This window comes from Podarcis bocagei (genome assembly GCF_964188305.1).
Source record: "Podarcis bocagei genome assembly, chromosome: 4".
Taxonomy (NCBI): Eukaryota; Metazoa; Chordata; class Lepidosauria; order Squamata; family Lacertidae; genus Podarcis; species Podarcis bocagei.
The window spans coordinates 9,701,695-9,718,280 of record NC_138128.1 but is presented as its reverse complement, the minus strand read 5'-3'; the positions used below and the strand labels follow the sequence as shown (position 1 = coordinate 9,718,280).

Below are 16,586 nucleotides of genomic sequence, written 5' to 3'. Positions count from 1 at the left end.
CTAAAGGTTAAAAAGGAGGGAGCTAATCCTTCCACAAGGTTGGTGCTACTATGAAGAAGGCCCTGTCTATGTCCCGGGCAATGTTGCAAGTTGAGGGCAGGCAAACTCTGTCATTGAAATTCTACTCAATATTGATCCAGAGCAGATTTCAACGTATAGTTAGCAGATTAAAAACTTCAACATGTTGCGGGATTCCCCCCGAAATAGACCAGATGAAATTAATATTCCACCCAGCAGAGCTTTTCTGGTACTGAAGGCAAATGAGCATAATGGACACAAATCCAATACGTTCAGGGTTGGCACTTTCTATAAGAAATCCAGTTGCAGCAGACTTCACTTAAACTTACAATAACTTATAATAAGTCTAAACCTTAACACTAAGCATACTATGTGCAGAACACCACACCAGAAGGAAAAGAGATAGAGAAAGTGAAGCACAGGCTCCTTCTGGCCTATTATTATAGTCAGCATGACCATGACAGAAGAGGTAACAGAACCAGTTTACACCAGCTGTACTCAGCTTCCCAGAAGGAATAACCCAAACATCATGAACCCTCTGCTTATTTCTTTCATGCAGAGAAGCTTCCAGAACCCCCTTGAAATAAGTAGAATAGGAAAGATCTCCACAAATCAGATCAATACTTTCTGCACTAAGAAATGCAAACTGACAGACTCGTGGTAAAAGATGGTCCTTCAAGAAAGCAGAAAGGTGGGATATAAATGCATTAAATTAATAATAACAATAATAATAATGATTGCCATGTCCTAGGCCCTGCTAAGCCTGGCACCAGCTCTGCCAGCTTTTTATTTGCATGTTTGCGTTTGGATCTGCTGGAGCATAATCCTTCCTGTTCCAGCATTCGAATCCAAGACACACACCATTGAGAGGGTGTCAGTGTTCATTCTTTCAAAGTGTACCCTTGTAGCTTCAAGTCTGTAGCACCAGCTGCTTTGTTTGGGGTGCAAAGGGGGCAGGCTTCCAAACTGGCGCTGGATCTGCTTGCCATGGTTGCAAGTCTCAACCCTCTCCCTACTTCTGGGCTCCATCCCACAAGGGCACTTTCCTCTTATTATTATTTCTTGTGCAAGACGGCTTTTCTGAATGCTGAAAAGATTCTTAGCATGAACTGTCATCCTGACAGATGCCAATCATCAAAAGAAAACTGCCTCGCACACCGATCAGGAGGGAACTTGTAACAGATTTTGCCCTGCAAGCGCAGCTGCTTTGCAACCTTTGTCGTCATCATTTTGATTTCTCTGTAAGCAGAGAAGGAGCTGACCTGATCCAGTTTCTATTCACCACTGCTGGTTGAACCTTTTTCGACTCGGGGTTCCTTTTGAGGGCCTTAATTTCTTTAGAGGTGCAAACCCATTCCTGGAATGTATCACTTCGGGCAGCTGTTAGGGGATCGCATATCATAATGCTCCTATATTATTATTATTAGTAATAATAATAATACATTCCTGAGTAGACTGAAGGCAGCATCCATGGCTGACTGGCCTACCCTTCACTAGCATAGTGCAACAGCTTGCTAAGTCACTTGGACTCTAATAGTACCCAGGTAATTTTAATAATATTAATAAGTAATTATTAGCATGTTTAGTTGCCTGTTAATTCAGTTCTCCAGGCGACGCAGAGCAATCTAATTAACAAAAAATCTAAACACAAATTAGGTGGCAAAATATCAAGCCAGATTAAATGCACACCATCAGCACGAAAGTAATGACTAATTAGTCGAGATTAATTTAATGATTATTATCTTTAAATGACTAGAGATAAAGGGCTTATCTCTAAATGGTTATTTTGCATTGTTTTTTTCTTTTAGGAAGTTATATTGATCTTTAAATCCACCGTCGTCCCTCCGCCCCCAGCAATTAATATGCAAATACGGGGGTGGGGTGGAAACCCACCCATCTCCTAGCAACGAGAAACCATCCGCGCACGCGCACGAGAACGGCCGAACCTTCCTCCCCGCTTGCTTCCCCCCAACGCATGCGTACTCCTTCTCCCTTTCCCGGACCAAAAGATGGTGGAGCCTAGCGGCTCATTCCTCCTCCTTCTCCGCCTTTTCTTGCACGCATGCGCAAACAGGTCCGGCAAGAAACCGCTCCTAATCCCCTCCCTCTCACTTCCTCCACCCCCGCCTCTCGATCCGGAAGCTCTCGTCGCGGGAGAGTGACGTGTAGAGGCGCTGGGCCGGCCGCTGCCGTGTAGGTTGTGGGAACCGGACCCACGTGAGGTGTCGCCGAGCGGCTGCCGTCGCCGTCGCGCTCGTGGAGTTGGGAGGAGGGGGGGCGGAAAGAGAGAGGGGGGCGGGTGTTTGCGGGGGGCGGGGAGAGGCCCCTTTTCGCGGCCGGGATGCGCCAAGCGACAAAGGTACGGGCGGCTCGAGGGGCGGGTGGGGGGCGGGGTCCGTGTGTTTTGTTTCCCCTTCTCTTCACGCCCCCCCTCCCATATTCTCCTCAGAGGTGAGGGGGCCGAGCAGGTTCGCAGGGGGTCGTGCCTGAGGGTGGGGAGAGGCTATCTGGCCTAGTCAGCCCCCCTGACCTGAGGGGCGGGGGGGGCCGGCCTCCTGCTGGAAACCTTTCGATTCCTTCCTCATAACGGTGGTGTCTTTTTGCGGGCGGGTGGGCTCCCCCCTTTTTTTTTAGTTTGGAAAGAAGGTGGGCCAGACGACGTGATAAGTTTTTATGCATGGCCGGAGAAGCTTTCCTTTCTCCCTCCCCCGTCACCGTGCCCCCTCCCCCCCCCCCGCGTATGTGGAAGGGCTTTCTTTTGTCTTCTGACTGCACGCCCTTGGGTCATCACGTTTGTCGTTGGAAGGGACCACGAGGGCCATCCAGCAAAACCCGCTCCAATGCAGGAGTCTTTATCTTTTTGCCCAACGTGGGGCTGGATAGCTCCATCACTAGAGCGTGAGGCTTTTGGTCGTGGGATCGAGCCCCGTGTTGGGTAAAAGATTCCTGCGTGGCAAGGGAATGACTTGCGTGACTTGATGACCCTCGGGGTCACTTCCAACTCTCACTGTTTTATGGTTCTCTGATTCTAAGAGTCTCATGCTCTACCAATTGAGATTGTTATTATTATTACTTTCAATAATAATAATAATAATAGAAGAACCCAAGGCTATCCAGTCTCAAGATAAAAGAAAGCTCTTCTGCACACACAGGGGCATAGTTAACCCTGGAATTCACTTCTGTGGGAGGTAGTGGTGACCCCAATATGGCTTTAAAAGACGATACGGCAGAGTCATGATGGGGTGGGATAAGCCTACTAGCCAACCATGGCTGTGTTCTACTTCCCCTTTCAGAGGCATCATGTCCCTCAGTGACATTTGCTGGGAGTCGTAAATGGGGAGAGTTGCTGTTGCAGCTGTGTGATGTCTTCAGGCTTCCCCATAGGGGCATCTGATTGGTTGCTGGGAGACCAGGATGCTGGGCTGGATGGACCATTAGCCTGATCCAGAAGGGCTCTTATGTGTGGGAACTGGCCTTCTTGGGGAGGGGTCAGGCTAGAGTAGAGAGGGTGGGTGCCTTGCTGCAAGGTCATCCTTCAAGAGCAGCCTTTCTCAAATTTTGGCCCCCAGGTGTTGTAGGATTGCAACTCCCATCATCCCTGACTGGTCCTGGTTGCTAGGGATGATGGGAGTTATAGTCCAACATCGTTGGGGGACCCAAGTTTGAGAAAGGATGTTCAAGAGGGTGAAGCACTTCTCTTTTTGCAAAGCAGTTGAGGTTTTCCCATGGGAAGGGGGCCGTTGAGATGTGTCTGGGAATTTGCTGTTGCTAAGCAAGTGGGCGCATTTCTTTAGTGCTACTCCTGGGACAAAAATGTTTTGTGATTTTGCTGGCTCTTCATTAGAGAGAATGGGAACAGTTAAAGGTGAAGCGGCAGCAGAAACTAATCATATAGTGAGAGGGAAAGATGTGGAAATAATGTTTATATCCTACCCATCAAAATATATGACCTTCAAGAGAATATAATAATATAGATAATAATAAAAGATAACTACCCCCAAGTGTTGACAACCTACTTACTTATATTTGAGACGAGGGGAGATGGAAAGATGAATATGAAACGAGGGGTGACTATGAGGCAGTATGTTTACGTGTGCCTAGACACACTGACAGGTGAGAATGTGGATTAAGATGCTAAGTCAAAGGATTCACAGGGAAGGTGAGCTTTCGGGAAGATCCTGAAGAGAGAGCGAGTACTATGAGCATGCAGGTAGACTGATGCTATGAAGTATTGTGTAGTGCATAGCAAGGACTATAGGGTTCATAGTTTTATAGGGTAAAGGAGTGTATGAAGGGATGTGGGACTGAATTCCTGTATTCTGGTTTTATTTTTTATGCATGAGATAAGCGAAAAAGCTTTCCTGCATAGTTTCACCAAAGGCATGGTTTGCTCATGCACACTGCAAGGGAAACAGCTGAGTATGTCCTCAGATACTTGCAAACATTTATGTCCTCAGGTGTATTCAAGCATTTGTTCTTCATTCAAAGAAATGCTAGAAACAATACCTTTATCCCTAGCTCATAATACTAGTACTTGAGGTTATCAGTAGGATATTCAGGACAGACAATTAATTTTTCCACACATAATTTTATGCAATTGGGCTGCTACGAGCTACTGTGGTGACTGCTAGTTTAGATGGCTTTAAAGGGGGTTAGAGAGCCTTATTTTCCATAAATTGTATTTCTGGTTACTGGTCATGATGGCTGTATGAAGTCATCAGATTCAGAGACACTCTGCCATTGAATACCACCTGTTGGGGAGTGGCAGTGTGAGAGGACTGTTGCCTCCATGCCCTAGTTGTGGACTTCAGAGGCATCTAGGTGGCTCCTTGGGAAATGGAATGCTAGAACAGTGTTAGAAACAGAGATATGAAAGCTAGGAGCTAAACAGCACCTTAAACCTAGGTTAAGGGCACAGCAATGGAATGTCTAGGCGTGCTTTTTTATAACAAGAATACAAAGCTGAAAATGAACTGCAACTATTATGTTCATTTGCACATGGTCTAGTCCTTCCCCTTCCCACCCCCCTGATATTCTTAAGAGGGTCTCTTCTCCAGTCTTCAGAAAGTAGGTGGAAATGATGAGGCAGAAAAAGGTCGTCCTCTCCTTCCACTCTTCAGTTTAAATCTGAAATCTTAGGCACAGTACTGCATCCAAAGCTCAGAAACTTCTCACACTAATGAAATTCCCTGTCATAAAATGCTCCTAGAACAATGTGAGTTTCGAACACTCCGCTGGAATACATGGGCCTTTGATCTAATCCAGCACAGCTTTTCTTATGTCCAAACTCGTTTATCTGAAGTTTGCATCAATGAAAGTTTACTCTGTGTAGAGTTGGAAAGGACCCCAAGGGTCATCTAGTTCAGCCCCCTGCAATTCAGAAACCCTGCCTGCAGCCATCTGTGCATGGGCTCAAACCACCAACCTTCTGGTTAACAGCCAGATGCACTGCCCCATTGTGCCACAAGTGGCTTGGTAATGTCTCTTTGACCATTCCCAGGGTAAAGAGCCTGGTCATAGGTGGGTAGAGCTGGGTTCTTATGAATATGCATGCTGTTTGTACTGAATATACACTAATACCTTCAAGAAGTATTTAGACATGAGCAGAGCAGGGAGCAATTATCTGTTGGCATTATATGTGATATAAAAACAACAGTCATAATCTCAGTGACCCCTTTGTCGTGGTGGAATTCTAGAAAGTGTAGTGAGTTCAGTAGTTATAACCTAATTCATACTGAAGCAAAATGCAAATTCTACATAATATCTGTCACGGTTTCTTCAGAATTGGATAGAAACGCTTGCTACATTTGGCTAAAGTAGCATATATTCAACTCATGTTTGTGTCATAATGTATAATTCCAAAAAGGCCTTACTATTTTTGTAGCTTCTGTTGAGGAATTCTAACTTGGCTCAGAACACCTCTAAATCCTTGTTGATTCATTAAAAGCTTTTGTTGCTCAATGCAAGGTGTTTAATTGGCTTCATAATCTTTACTTGTGCAAGCTGTTCTGTGCCTGGCCAGACTACTTGTCCGTGTTGCCCAATTGTCTACTCTTGACTGGCAGTGGCTCTCCTTGGCATCCAGCAGAGGTCTTTCCATAATATCATATATATATATATTCTCTCATATATATATGTTACTTCTTTACAGTAATTTAACCTCTGCATTGCTGTGCTTTATTATTTAAAAATGTTAAGAAGAAGTTACTTGTGACTTCTTTATGGGTTACCATTGAGGTCTATGCAGATCAGAGATCTTTTAAAACAATAAGAACAAATATTATGAAAAAGTAACTTCAGTTACTGTTTGGTAGCAGTTCTGCAGGTTGGACCTTGAAGTACTTATAAGCATTCTTAAATTTGTGAAGTGTGTACTATAATTCAGATGTTCTTTGTTTATTGATATGTCACAAAAAGCCTTTGAGTTTTAAGCGGTTCTTGATTAAACTAATGAGAACAGGAAGTTTTAAAGCAACATTTGCAAGATAATATGCAGGAATAATAACGGGATCAATAATGGAGTGCTTGTTGTTGTTGTTTAGTCGTGTCCGACTCTTCGTGACCCCATGGACCAGAGCACTCCAGGCACTCCTGTCTTCCACTGCCTCCCGCAGTTTGGTCAGAGTCATGCTGGTAGCTTCAAGAACACCATCCCACCATCTCGTCCTCTGTCGTCCCCTTCTCCTTGTGCCCTCCATCTTTCCCAACATCTGGGTCTTTTCCAGGGAGTCTTCTCTTCTCATGAGGTGGCCAAAGTACTGGAGCCTCAGCTTCAGGATCTGTCCTTCCAGTGAGCACTCAGGGCTGATTTCCTTAAGAATGGATAGATTTGATCTTCTTGCAGTCCATGGGACTCTCAAGAGTCTCCTCCAGCACTATAATTCAAAGGCGTCAATTCTTCAGCGATCAGCCTTCTTTATGGAGTGCTACTTCTTTTCAAGTGACCTGCAGTTCTGTGCAGTCTTGCAAATATTTTTTTTCTGAAATGGAGGAGTGGGTTCTTCTGAGTAAATTTGTATAGGATTGGGATGTATGGGAAGTACAGAAAATCAATTGAGTGACTTGGGCTGGAAAGGAATGAGACATACAGAGTCCCTGCATTCCAGGATGCCCTAGGCCAATTTATACAGCTTATTGGAGGAGGGAAGAACAAGATTTGGGATCTTGCTGGTTTTAAGATGTTTGGACAGTCTTGGCTCTGCTTTTCTGTATTTCCCTCCTTTTACAGGCCTCCTAGTTTCTTATTGAAAAATCTAAAGGACAAGAGTTATAAAGTTGTTTTGCAGAACATTATCGGTGTTGGTATGAGAACTTAATGCCTTTCAAATCCATGTGCAATGATGAACTACATGGCAGTGCATCTGTGGTGTAGGTGATGCAGGTGGGAAGAAGACAAAGCTGATGCAAGTTGTTCTTCCTGACTCCATAAGCTGAGGCCTAACATGTAATTACAAGTCAGATTCATCTGACTTCAGGGATATATCTAGTTTACACAATAAAGACTGCTGAAAGAGCCTGGCAAAATGAAATTATTTAGGTGTGAACAACTAGATCTTCAGCAATTTAGAACTTGGGCAGGAGTCCTATACGTTGATGATCATGCTTTTCAAGGTACAGGAGAAAGGAGTGTGAAACTGAGGAGGAGAAGGAACAGATTGGGAGAATGGGGATAGTAGCTTCTATTGCGCATCCTTGAATGCAGCACCCAAGCATATTGTATATTTGAGTAAACAAATATTTTTTTGGGGAAAATATACTTTATATAAAATAACTTTTAGTGTTGGGAACTTGGTACAGAAGGAAAAGAGTGCATAGTGCTTCACCAGCAGAGATTGATTAAGGAAGAAGTGCACTACCAGTTTTGCAAAGTACCGTATTTTTCGCTCTGTAAGACGCACTTTTTCCCTCGTAAAAAGTAAGGAGAAATGTGTGTATGTCTTATGGAGCGAATGCAGGCTGCACAGCTATCCCAGAAGCCAGAACTGGCTTCTGGGATTCAGAATATTTTTTCTTTTGTTTTCCTCCTCCAAAAACTAGGTGCATCTTATAGAGCTAAAAATACGGTAAGTTCACTGTGAATACCATGAAGACCTGCAGAAATTCTCTTGCTGATGCAGTGAACAAAATAACAAAGCAGTATGAGGAGTCTTCAGTTATTTAGGGTGGTATAATAATGTGCAGCGCCCCTTTCACCCCAAAATGTTTGTGTGACTATAGAGTAGTCCTCCCCACCCCACCCCGGTTATATTCTGTACGTTAAAACCTAATTCCTCCTCTGTGAGCAGTGTTACATACTTGAATATGTTTTAGTATTTAAACCCATTTTGATTTTTTTTTTTTTGAATCGGGATTTCCCTATGGCAATGGTTATTGTAGAGGAAGGATGAAAAAAATTACCCACCTGCTGTGCCAGTCAGAAATATTTTTTCAGTCCGTTTTGTACTAGCAGTCTTATTTGTTCCAAGCGTTGCATGGGAATTATAAGACCCCCCCCCCCTGAAAAATCAGTGCAGTTTGGAAAGGTTTAGTTTACGTTACCATCATGATTCAAAACGGTGTCCAAATATATCAGAGCATGGATAAACACCTACCCATTAATCTTGGGAAGAGTCATGCAAAATTTGGTTAAAAGATGTCCAAATTAGTGGCAAACAAAATTTCCCGAATATGTGTTAGATAATGTTGATTATCCTCTCTAGGAAGTTCTGCTGCACATATACTTGTTTCAATACTTTCTCATTTTCATGATGATTAAACTTCTTAAAGTAGCAAAAACCGCTGATTAGCAACTGTTTTCCAGTCACATCTTTCCAGTTTGCCCCCTGGCACTGAGTAAGTTGTCCACTTCTGCTTTTGAAGTTTGCATTTGTTGCTTTTGTCACTTGCCAATGATGCGGTCAGCCCTTAAATGTTGGTACTAGAATAAAATGTCTTGTTTGCAGTAATGTCTTGTGCAGCACATACAAGTCTCCTAGAAACAAAACACTGATGTGATATAGTTTTAACTTTTAAATGTGTAAAATGAATTGATTTTGTGCAGTTCATGGTGTCAGCTAGAACTCCTGATGCTCTGCCCTTCTGTGGAAAGTATATTGAAGCTTTTATTGTCACGAAAGCTCCCAAAAAAGAAAAAGTATGGACAAAACTCTAGGAAGGCTTCAGTAGCCTCTTTGAATGTGCGGAACTTTCCATGCATAAGAATTTCTGCTCTCACTGTTGTCTGAGCAGTGAAAACAGAGGCTAATGAGTTGAACTTTCTGTTCTGTTTGTGCTTCTATCTTCATGCTTTGTTGCAGTTTTTGATACTGGCATGAGAATGGAGGAAAGAGCAGCAGCAAGCCATTTGAATGTTAATAGTATGTGCATACTCAGAACCTTTTACCCACCCCTAAGCAGAGTTAGACAAAACTCTTTTCCAGATATTGTTCGACTCCAGTGCCTATTGTTCTTGGCCATTGGCTATACTGGCTGGACCTGATGGGAGTTGAGAATCTAAAGCAACCAGACAGGCAGTGTTAGAAACTGGGATGGAAAGCTGTTCACCACATGGCTCCTGGAACCTGGGTTATATGTGCAAAAACAGAATAGCTAGTTGCCCCCCCCCCAATGTAGCAGCACTCTCTATTTATTTTTTTGTAAAGAATTTATTTGGTTCCTTTTACAGTTAGTGATATTTGGAGGGTTGTAACCAGCCATAGCAAAACAGGTTATACAGAGAGGGCAGTAACACACAGTGAAATTCATGACTGAGTGGGGATTTGAACCCAGGTCTTCTAGGTCCTAGTCCTACAGAGTCCAGTGTTAGAAACCCAAGATATATAAGGTAGGGGCCAAATGGCTCCTTGAACCAACGTTTCAGTCACCAAAACAGAATGCCTAGTCTTCTTTTTCACATGATGGACAGACTGTGATTCTCAGTTAAACATCTGGATAGTTCAGATGACAGCCTTGAGCTACGTTAGGAACTTTGAGAACTTAAAGAAGAAAAGTCACGTAATCCAGGGAAAGTCCACACACCTATACATTGGCCTATTCCTACCTCTCTTTTTAATGGTGACACTGACCATTCATAACGTAATAATATTCTTCACAACTGTGAGCAGGGTGGTGGGGTAATTGAAGAGAAGCTACACCAATTAGCTATAATTTGTTCACTGCTCCTGCTCAGTGTGCACAGGAAAAGCATTTGGGCTCCTGACATTCATTCTGATTGTTCAGATAAAATATAACTTGATAGAATTCTTCAGGATGGGGTAGAAGTGTGTGAAAACAGTCAGGATTCAATGATTTCCAGAAATGCACCTCCAGATGGTGGAGATGCCAGGCTCTTTTGTTGCCTATAAGAAGGCTATTATCATGCCTATGTACTGTCTTATGGTTCTTGTTCTCAGTTTGGTTCTGCAGCAATATACAGTATAGTCGTGATGCCTATATGCTCCCTCCAGGTTCAGACAATATGCCTCTGAATACCAGCTGCTGGGGAACAGCTGTGAGAGAAGGCAGTTTTATCAACGTTCTACTTTTGGTTTTCCCATATGCTTTTGGTTTCTCACTGTTGAACTAGGCAGGTGTCTGGTCTGATCCACCATGGCTCTTACATTCTGACATCTAATACTCCTAATTTTGCCACACCGACTCCTGAAGAGAGGCCCTAGCTGCACCGATTTTTAAGAGCATATGTCAAGTGACGGATCACATTCAGTTTCATAGCATGGCAACCTTGAAAGGTAGCTTATTTGAGCCTGGGAAAATATATCTAGGTGAGAGGCAATAAGTTGCTTCTTGTGTATTCAGAAGGATATGTGGGCTGCTGAGCACCACTGCCTTTGCCCTTGGCTTTTCCTTCCTTCCTTCCTTCCTTCCTTCCTTCCTTCCTTCCTTCCTTCCTCTTGCTCTCAAGTGTGCAACAGAAACTATTTTTGATCCTCTCTTGCACTTTCATCAGCAGCTGCACATTTTGAAAAGCATTGGGTACCCTCCAAATGTACTTTTCATCTCTCTTCAGTGATGCTTAAAGGATTACTTTTTCACTGTTCCTATTCAGCGAGCCACCCTCCTTCTTTCCAATCGAACCTCTTCAGCAAGCAGGCATTGACAGTTCCTGAAAGTATGACTCTCGTTCTTCCTGTAGTCTGTTAAGCTTCCCCCCCTTGCTTTTCCGTTACCTTCCCCTTATTTCCTTCCTTCAACTTTGTTCTGACTTTTGTTGTATTGAGCTATGCACTAATCAACATACACTTCTCCTCAAGAGGTCCTCTTTACTGGTTTCCGATTGCTCCTGTGTCTAACTGTAACAGAAGAAGCTTTCACTGTTCATGCTCTTGCATTACACATCACCATGGCAGTGGGGTTGGACTGGCGGAGACTTGAAGGGAAGGTCTGTAAAGGACCCTGGCAGTATAAAGCCAAGGTAAAATAAAGTGGCCAAGAATGAATAATTTGGGTCACAGGGAAGGGCTTAAGTTTCCACTGTCACATCAAACTACTATCTACTTCCTGGCAGAACTGCTAGTTCTGCTTTTGTCTCCCTTATGGTGGACAAAAGCGTGACATAGTTCTTGGAAGCACAGGACTTGTCCAGGTGTTGGCATGTTTGAGGGATCTTTTCCAGGGTGTTATAGAGCGCTTTATGCATCCTAATCCCTCGTGAACTGCACCCTGTCACATTGCCCTGAAGAGAAGAGTCATTTCTCTTTGCCCAGGCTGCCTGTGCAACTTGGAAACCTGATCTTTCAGGAGTTCCAAATTTCACAGGGGACCCCACCTGTCTTCTCCCTTTTGCAGACGTTTGCCTCCAATTATATGAATGGAGATGGGGACTGCCAGGTGAGGCAGAGCTAGCTTGTTGGTCCGCACTCTTCCTTCCACAGATCTAATGTTGCGGGGGTATCAGAACACACAAATAAGGCTCAAGTTAAGGAGCAAAGTAAACTGAAGGCGCTAAATGGGATTTTTCCAGCCTTGTTCACAATGTGTATTTGCAGTTTTATAGTGATTTTTATTTAAAAAAATTGCGTAAAGTTTATATCTGCAAATTCTAAATACAGTTCTTCAATAAATAAACTTAATAGCTAAACCTATGCACTAATAACTAATTAAATATAGCAATTCTTGTAAATCTTCTTTAAATATACTAATTAATTACTTGAAAAGAATAACAGAAATCCAATTCTTTTCAAAAGCACATTTTAATTGGGCTATTTAAGCAGACTGTAACTTTCAATCTAGCCCCTTTGCTCTGTAGTTGATGCTTCCTAATTTTGTTTATTTGTTAGCTCTTTTCTGAACCACCTGCATAGTTTAATTAAAAAAACAAAAATGAGATCCAACACAATCTCATGTCCTGTCATTCTTATTAGGGTCTCCCCTCCTTTTCCTTTGGAAATTGGCATGTCCACCACATATGACAATTTCTGTTCTTTTTTCTGACTGCTTCCTAATTCTGTTTAGCATATTTGGGTTGTTTTCTCTTTTTTAAAATAATAATAATAATAATAATAATAATAATAATAATAATAATACCAGTTACAAATAGCCTGCAACACTGTGCAATTTTTCACTGTGCTGAAAAAATAAGACTGTTCAAACTGGCTAGGGGTGAGGTTATATACTACATAATAAGTATTTGCATGGTGTTGCCTTTCACAACCTGGTGCTCTCTAGAAGGTTTGGATCACAGCTCCCAGTTGTGCTGGCAGTCTGATGGAAGCTGTTCCCTCCAGATGAGGAAGGCTGGAATAATGCCTCAGGTGTTGGAAACACTTCACAAACAGTTTCTCAGTAACCCTGCAAGGTAGGCTAGCATTGCTGCCATATTGCAGATGGGGCCATGACCCTGAGCTTAGTGGCATTTTGAGGACACCTGTGCCTGGGATGAGAAACTGTCCTGTATTCCTAGCCACTGCTCTCCCACCGGATCTTAAAGGAAAAGTAGCTTATTTCCCAACATGCCTTTCTCAAATTTTCCCATAACCTCTTGCCTTCCTGGCAGCACAGTAGACATTTGGTTCATAGCTGTCAACTTTTCCCTTGTGAGGAATCCTATTCAGAATAAGGGAATTTCCCTTAAAAAAAGGGAAACGTTAACAGCTATGATCTGGTTTGCAAAGGGATGCAAATACACATGCAGAATTGGGGGCACATTGGCAACTGGAGGAATAAGGAGTGGCTCAACAAATTGGGGCGGAAGTCAAAATTTGAACCATGTCAAGTGTAGCTCTGGCAAAATGGGCATCTTTAACACAGATCAGTAAACAGGAGAGACTTGAGTTCTTCTGCATTGCACTGATGAGCAAGGGTGTGGTTGCCTCTGGTCCAATCAAACAGCAAGTTTTTAATGACCAGGAAAGAACTCATAGTCCCTGGTATGTCTCTGCAGTCTTCCTCAGGAAACTTACCTTGCTGCATGCAAAAAACGGGTTCTGAACAGTTTGTGTTGCTGGAGGGCTTTGAATGATGGAACTTTTTAAGTTCTCTGTGGTGTAACTTGTTTCTTTCTTGTGTTTCCTTTGCTGTTGCAGCTGCACTTCGAGATCATAATGCAGCAGAAAAATGAAAGAGCATAGGAGAAAAATACAGCGGAGAAGTCGGTTGCTGGCCGGTTATCGAAAATGGACGGTGGGATTTTGGGGGCTGAAGCAGTACTGCTTCCAAAGGAACCGTCTTTCTCTACTTAAAGGAGGGAGGCGAGGCACTTGGACCTCTGTGAGCCTGAAACAAACGAAGCCCTGCAGAAGCAAGAGTCTTTGGCTCCAGAGGAAGTGGGCTCCTGAAGTGTTCCTAAATGCAAACCCCCAGCAAGTTGTACCTTTTGAAAACTGCACCTTTCCACAAAACATACACAGAAGCTTTTTTCCTTGGTGCAAAAGTGGAGGACCTGTTACAGTGGCAGAGGAGCTGGGTGGCACATCCTTTCAGAGCGAAGAACTTCTGAATAAATTTTGCAGTTTAACGGTTGACCCAAAGCCTTCTCAAAGCAAGCAGCACAGCACCGAGACCAGCAATACTACCTTCTTGGTAAAAGAGGATGGTCTTGCTCGGAAGGTGGGCGAGAGCAATAACAGTGGCGTTGAGGTTCTGAACAACTCCAGAAGGAAGTGCTGCTGCCAAGGCCTGGAGCAAAATGGAACTTGTGACCTCCTGACTATTAGGAGGAGGCCTAGATTTAAAAGGTGTACTTTAAAAAACAGATCTCTATTTATGATGTATAAGAAACTTTCTGCGGTCAAGTTTTGGATTAGAATCGCAAAATCTCGTCCCAGGTTTTGGAGAGGCAAGACGTGCAAGTTGAGCATAAGGAGGCCGAGCTGGGTGGAGAAAGTAAGCAGAGATTGGCAAGAGGACCTCCGCCGAGGAGTCTCTGGGGCCTCGCTTCCCTCTTGGAAACTGAAAAGTAAATCTCCCTGGAACCTGTTCAGCTTGTCAGATATGAACAGTCATATGCCAGGACCATTGATTGAGGAGAGTCAAACACACCTGCCTGACGCCTGCCTCACCCAGGGCGCACGCTTGCCCTGCAGGGAGCTCCATTACAAGGAACTTGCGCCCAGAGACCAAAATGGCATCGCTGAGCCCTGCGTGCCGGAGTTGCATGGAGCAGAAGCGGCATGTGGAGCACAGCCTACTCACAAAGAGGAAGCGCAGAAGGCACCCGCACTGGACAGCTGCCCTGATAGTTTCGTCTCTGTGACGGAGAAAGAAAGCTCGGTTTTAGGTCCAGGAGATGGAGGAACGAATCAGTTTACGGGTGGCGGCGAGACAGTGCTGGGGCCCTCCAAGGCAGATTTGGGCACAAACGACGGCTTTGCTAATGGGCCTACTTCCGTGGAGCCAGCGCAAAATGAGGACAGTGGTCAGATGGAGGTGGAAGGGCCCATGAACATGGACGTATTTGGCGCAGAGCTCTTAGATCACCCGTACTGTAAAAGCCCTCATGATGAGCCTCTGAGAGGAAGCACAGGACAGAAATCAGGGACCCAAAAGAGTGGGAAAAGAAGCAGCCAGAGAGCTTCTTGCGTCACTGACGAGCAGTTGGCTGTGTGGCTTTGTGGTATATAGCAACACTCTTAATGCTTATTGCTGGTTTTGTTTATTTATGCTATGAATCTGGGTGCTGTCCCTGTAGATTATAATGACATTTTATGCACTGTTGTACTTCTTGCTATATTTATTGTGGGTTTGAGATTAGGATGTTGCACACACAGCAGTTCAGCTGGCCTGTCCTTGTCATTCTTGTGATCCTCCAAGCCACGTACTGTGGCTTTTGCAGGAATGCAGCGAAGCTCTGGCTTTTGCTTGCCTGTCTGGGATTGCAAGAGCTGCAGTCGTAGTACCTGATGGACCTTAGTAATGGCTGCTGGGCTGTATTAAGCTTGATGGGTTACAGATCGTACAGGCCTGCCCTTTGATAGCGCAGTTGCATGATAAACCAGTGGGTTGCAATCACAGTGCATTGGTGGTGGTGTTTCATTTGATGGGCTTGTTATGGGACGACATTGAGACTGGCACAATTGGGGGTTGGAGCCAAAATCAAGAGGCAGTTTAACTCTTCAGAACGCTTTGTCTGCTTATTGTGGCCCCAGTTACTTAGGAGAACCCAGACTGGAGGCTTAATCTCAATACATGCGAAAGTTGCCCGTCTTCCATATTGAAATAAAAATCTGAGTGCTTAATGGAATGGGTAATGAAAGGAGTGAAGCTACTTGCTGACTGTGAGCTCAGTAGATCCGTATCCCCTGTACTCACCTCTTGGCAGCCCAGTGTAGATTGGGCTGTTGGTGTGTCCTTAGTGGTATCCATCTGGCACAGGCCAATTCCATTCTGGAATGCAGGGGTGATTGAGTCCTTGGCTTGTAGCAATTCCTGCTAGAAATGTTCCATGGTGTCGGTGGTTACTTGGCGTGTACAATGGGTTTAAAAATATTTCTCCTTGTCACAATGTAAGTAGAGGGTGCCCACAATTTTGAAACGGATTTGGTGTGCATTCCCATGACTCTATTCTCTGAACATCTAATTGATTTGGGTTGATTTCAGTCAGGGCCAGTATAGCACCTGTCCTGCATTCAGACCCCGGAAGGTTCATTTTTGCGCTTCTGTAGGCTTCTTCCCCTCCCTGCAATTATCCCCAACTGGTCTTTCGAAATTTAAGATGTTAAGTTTCGAGAAACGCAGTCTGATTGCTGCCATCTAAAGGGCTGCGTATTCCACGTTTATTTTTTGTCCACCTCTGCCTCAGCGTAACGGTATGCGAACAGAACCGCAATTTCATCCAGATGTTAGGGGTATGTATCTCTTCTCCCAAGCCATGTAATGTAAATTGATGATGTGCTGATTGGAAACTCTTTCATCTGCCTAGAAATGCTATATACCAAAGGTGCAAGTACCGTATTTTTTGCTCTATAACACGCACCCGACCATAACACGCACATAGTTTTTAGAGGAGGAAAATCCGTAGGCATGCCACCCGTAGGCATACCCTCCATAACACGCACAGACATTTCCCCTTACTTTCTAGGAGGAAAAAAGTGAGTGTTATGGTGCAAAAAATACGGTAATTAAGCACTACAGCT

At 44.0% G+C, this 16,586-nt stretch overlaps 1 protein-coding gene across 2 annotated transcripts in view; it reads left to right on the top strand.

Moving 5' to 3' along the window:
* The first annotated feature begins 2,060 nt into the window (after window positions 1–2,060).
* The window catches only part of SENP5 (SUMO specific peptidase 5), a 34,656-nt gene continuing 20,130 nt past the window's right edge, over window positions 2,061–16,586 (top strand). The window contains exons 1-2 of one of the 2 annotated variants that reach the window (XM_081190192.1): window positions 2,061–2,211; window positions 13,539–15,067. In XM_081190192.1, the coding sequence (XP_081046318.1) occupies window positions 13,570–15,067 (1,498 nt within the window). In that variant the 5' untranslated portion in view covers window positions 2,061–2,211; window positions 13,539–13,569. Of the gene's footprint in view, window positions 2,212–2,308; window positions 2,378–13,538; window positions 15,068–16,586 lie in introns of those variants that run through there. The other variant, XM_081190191.1, reaches the window with a different exon arrangement.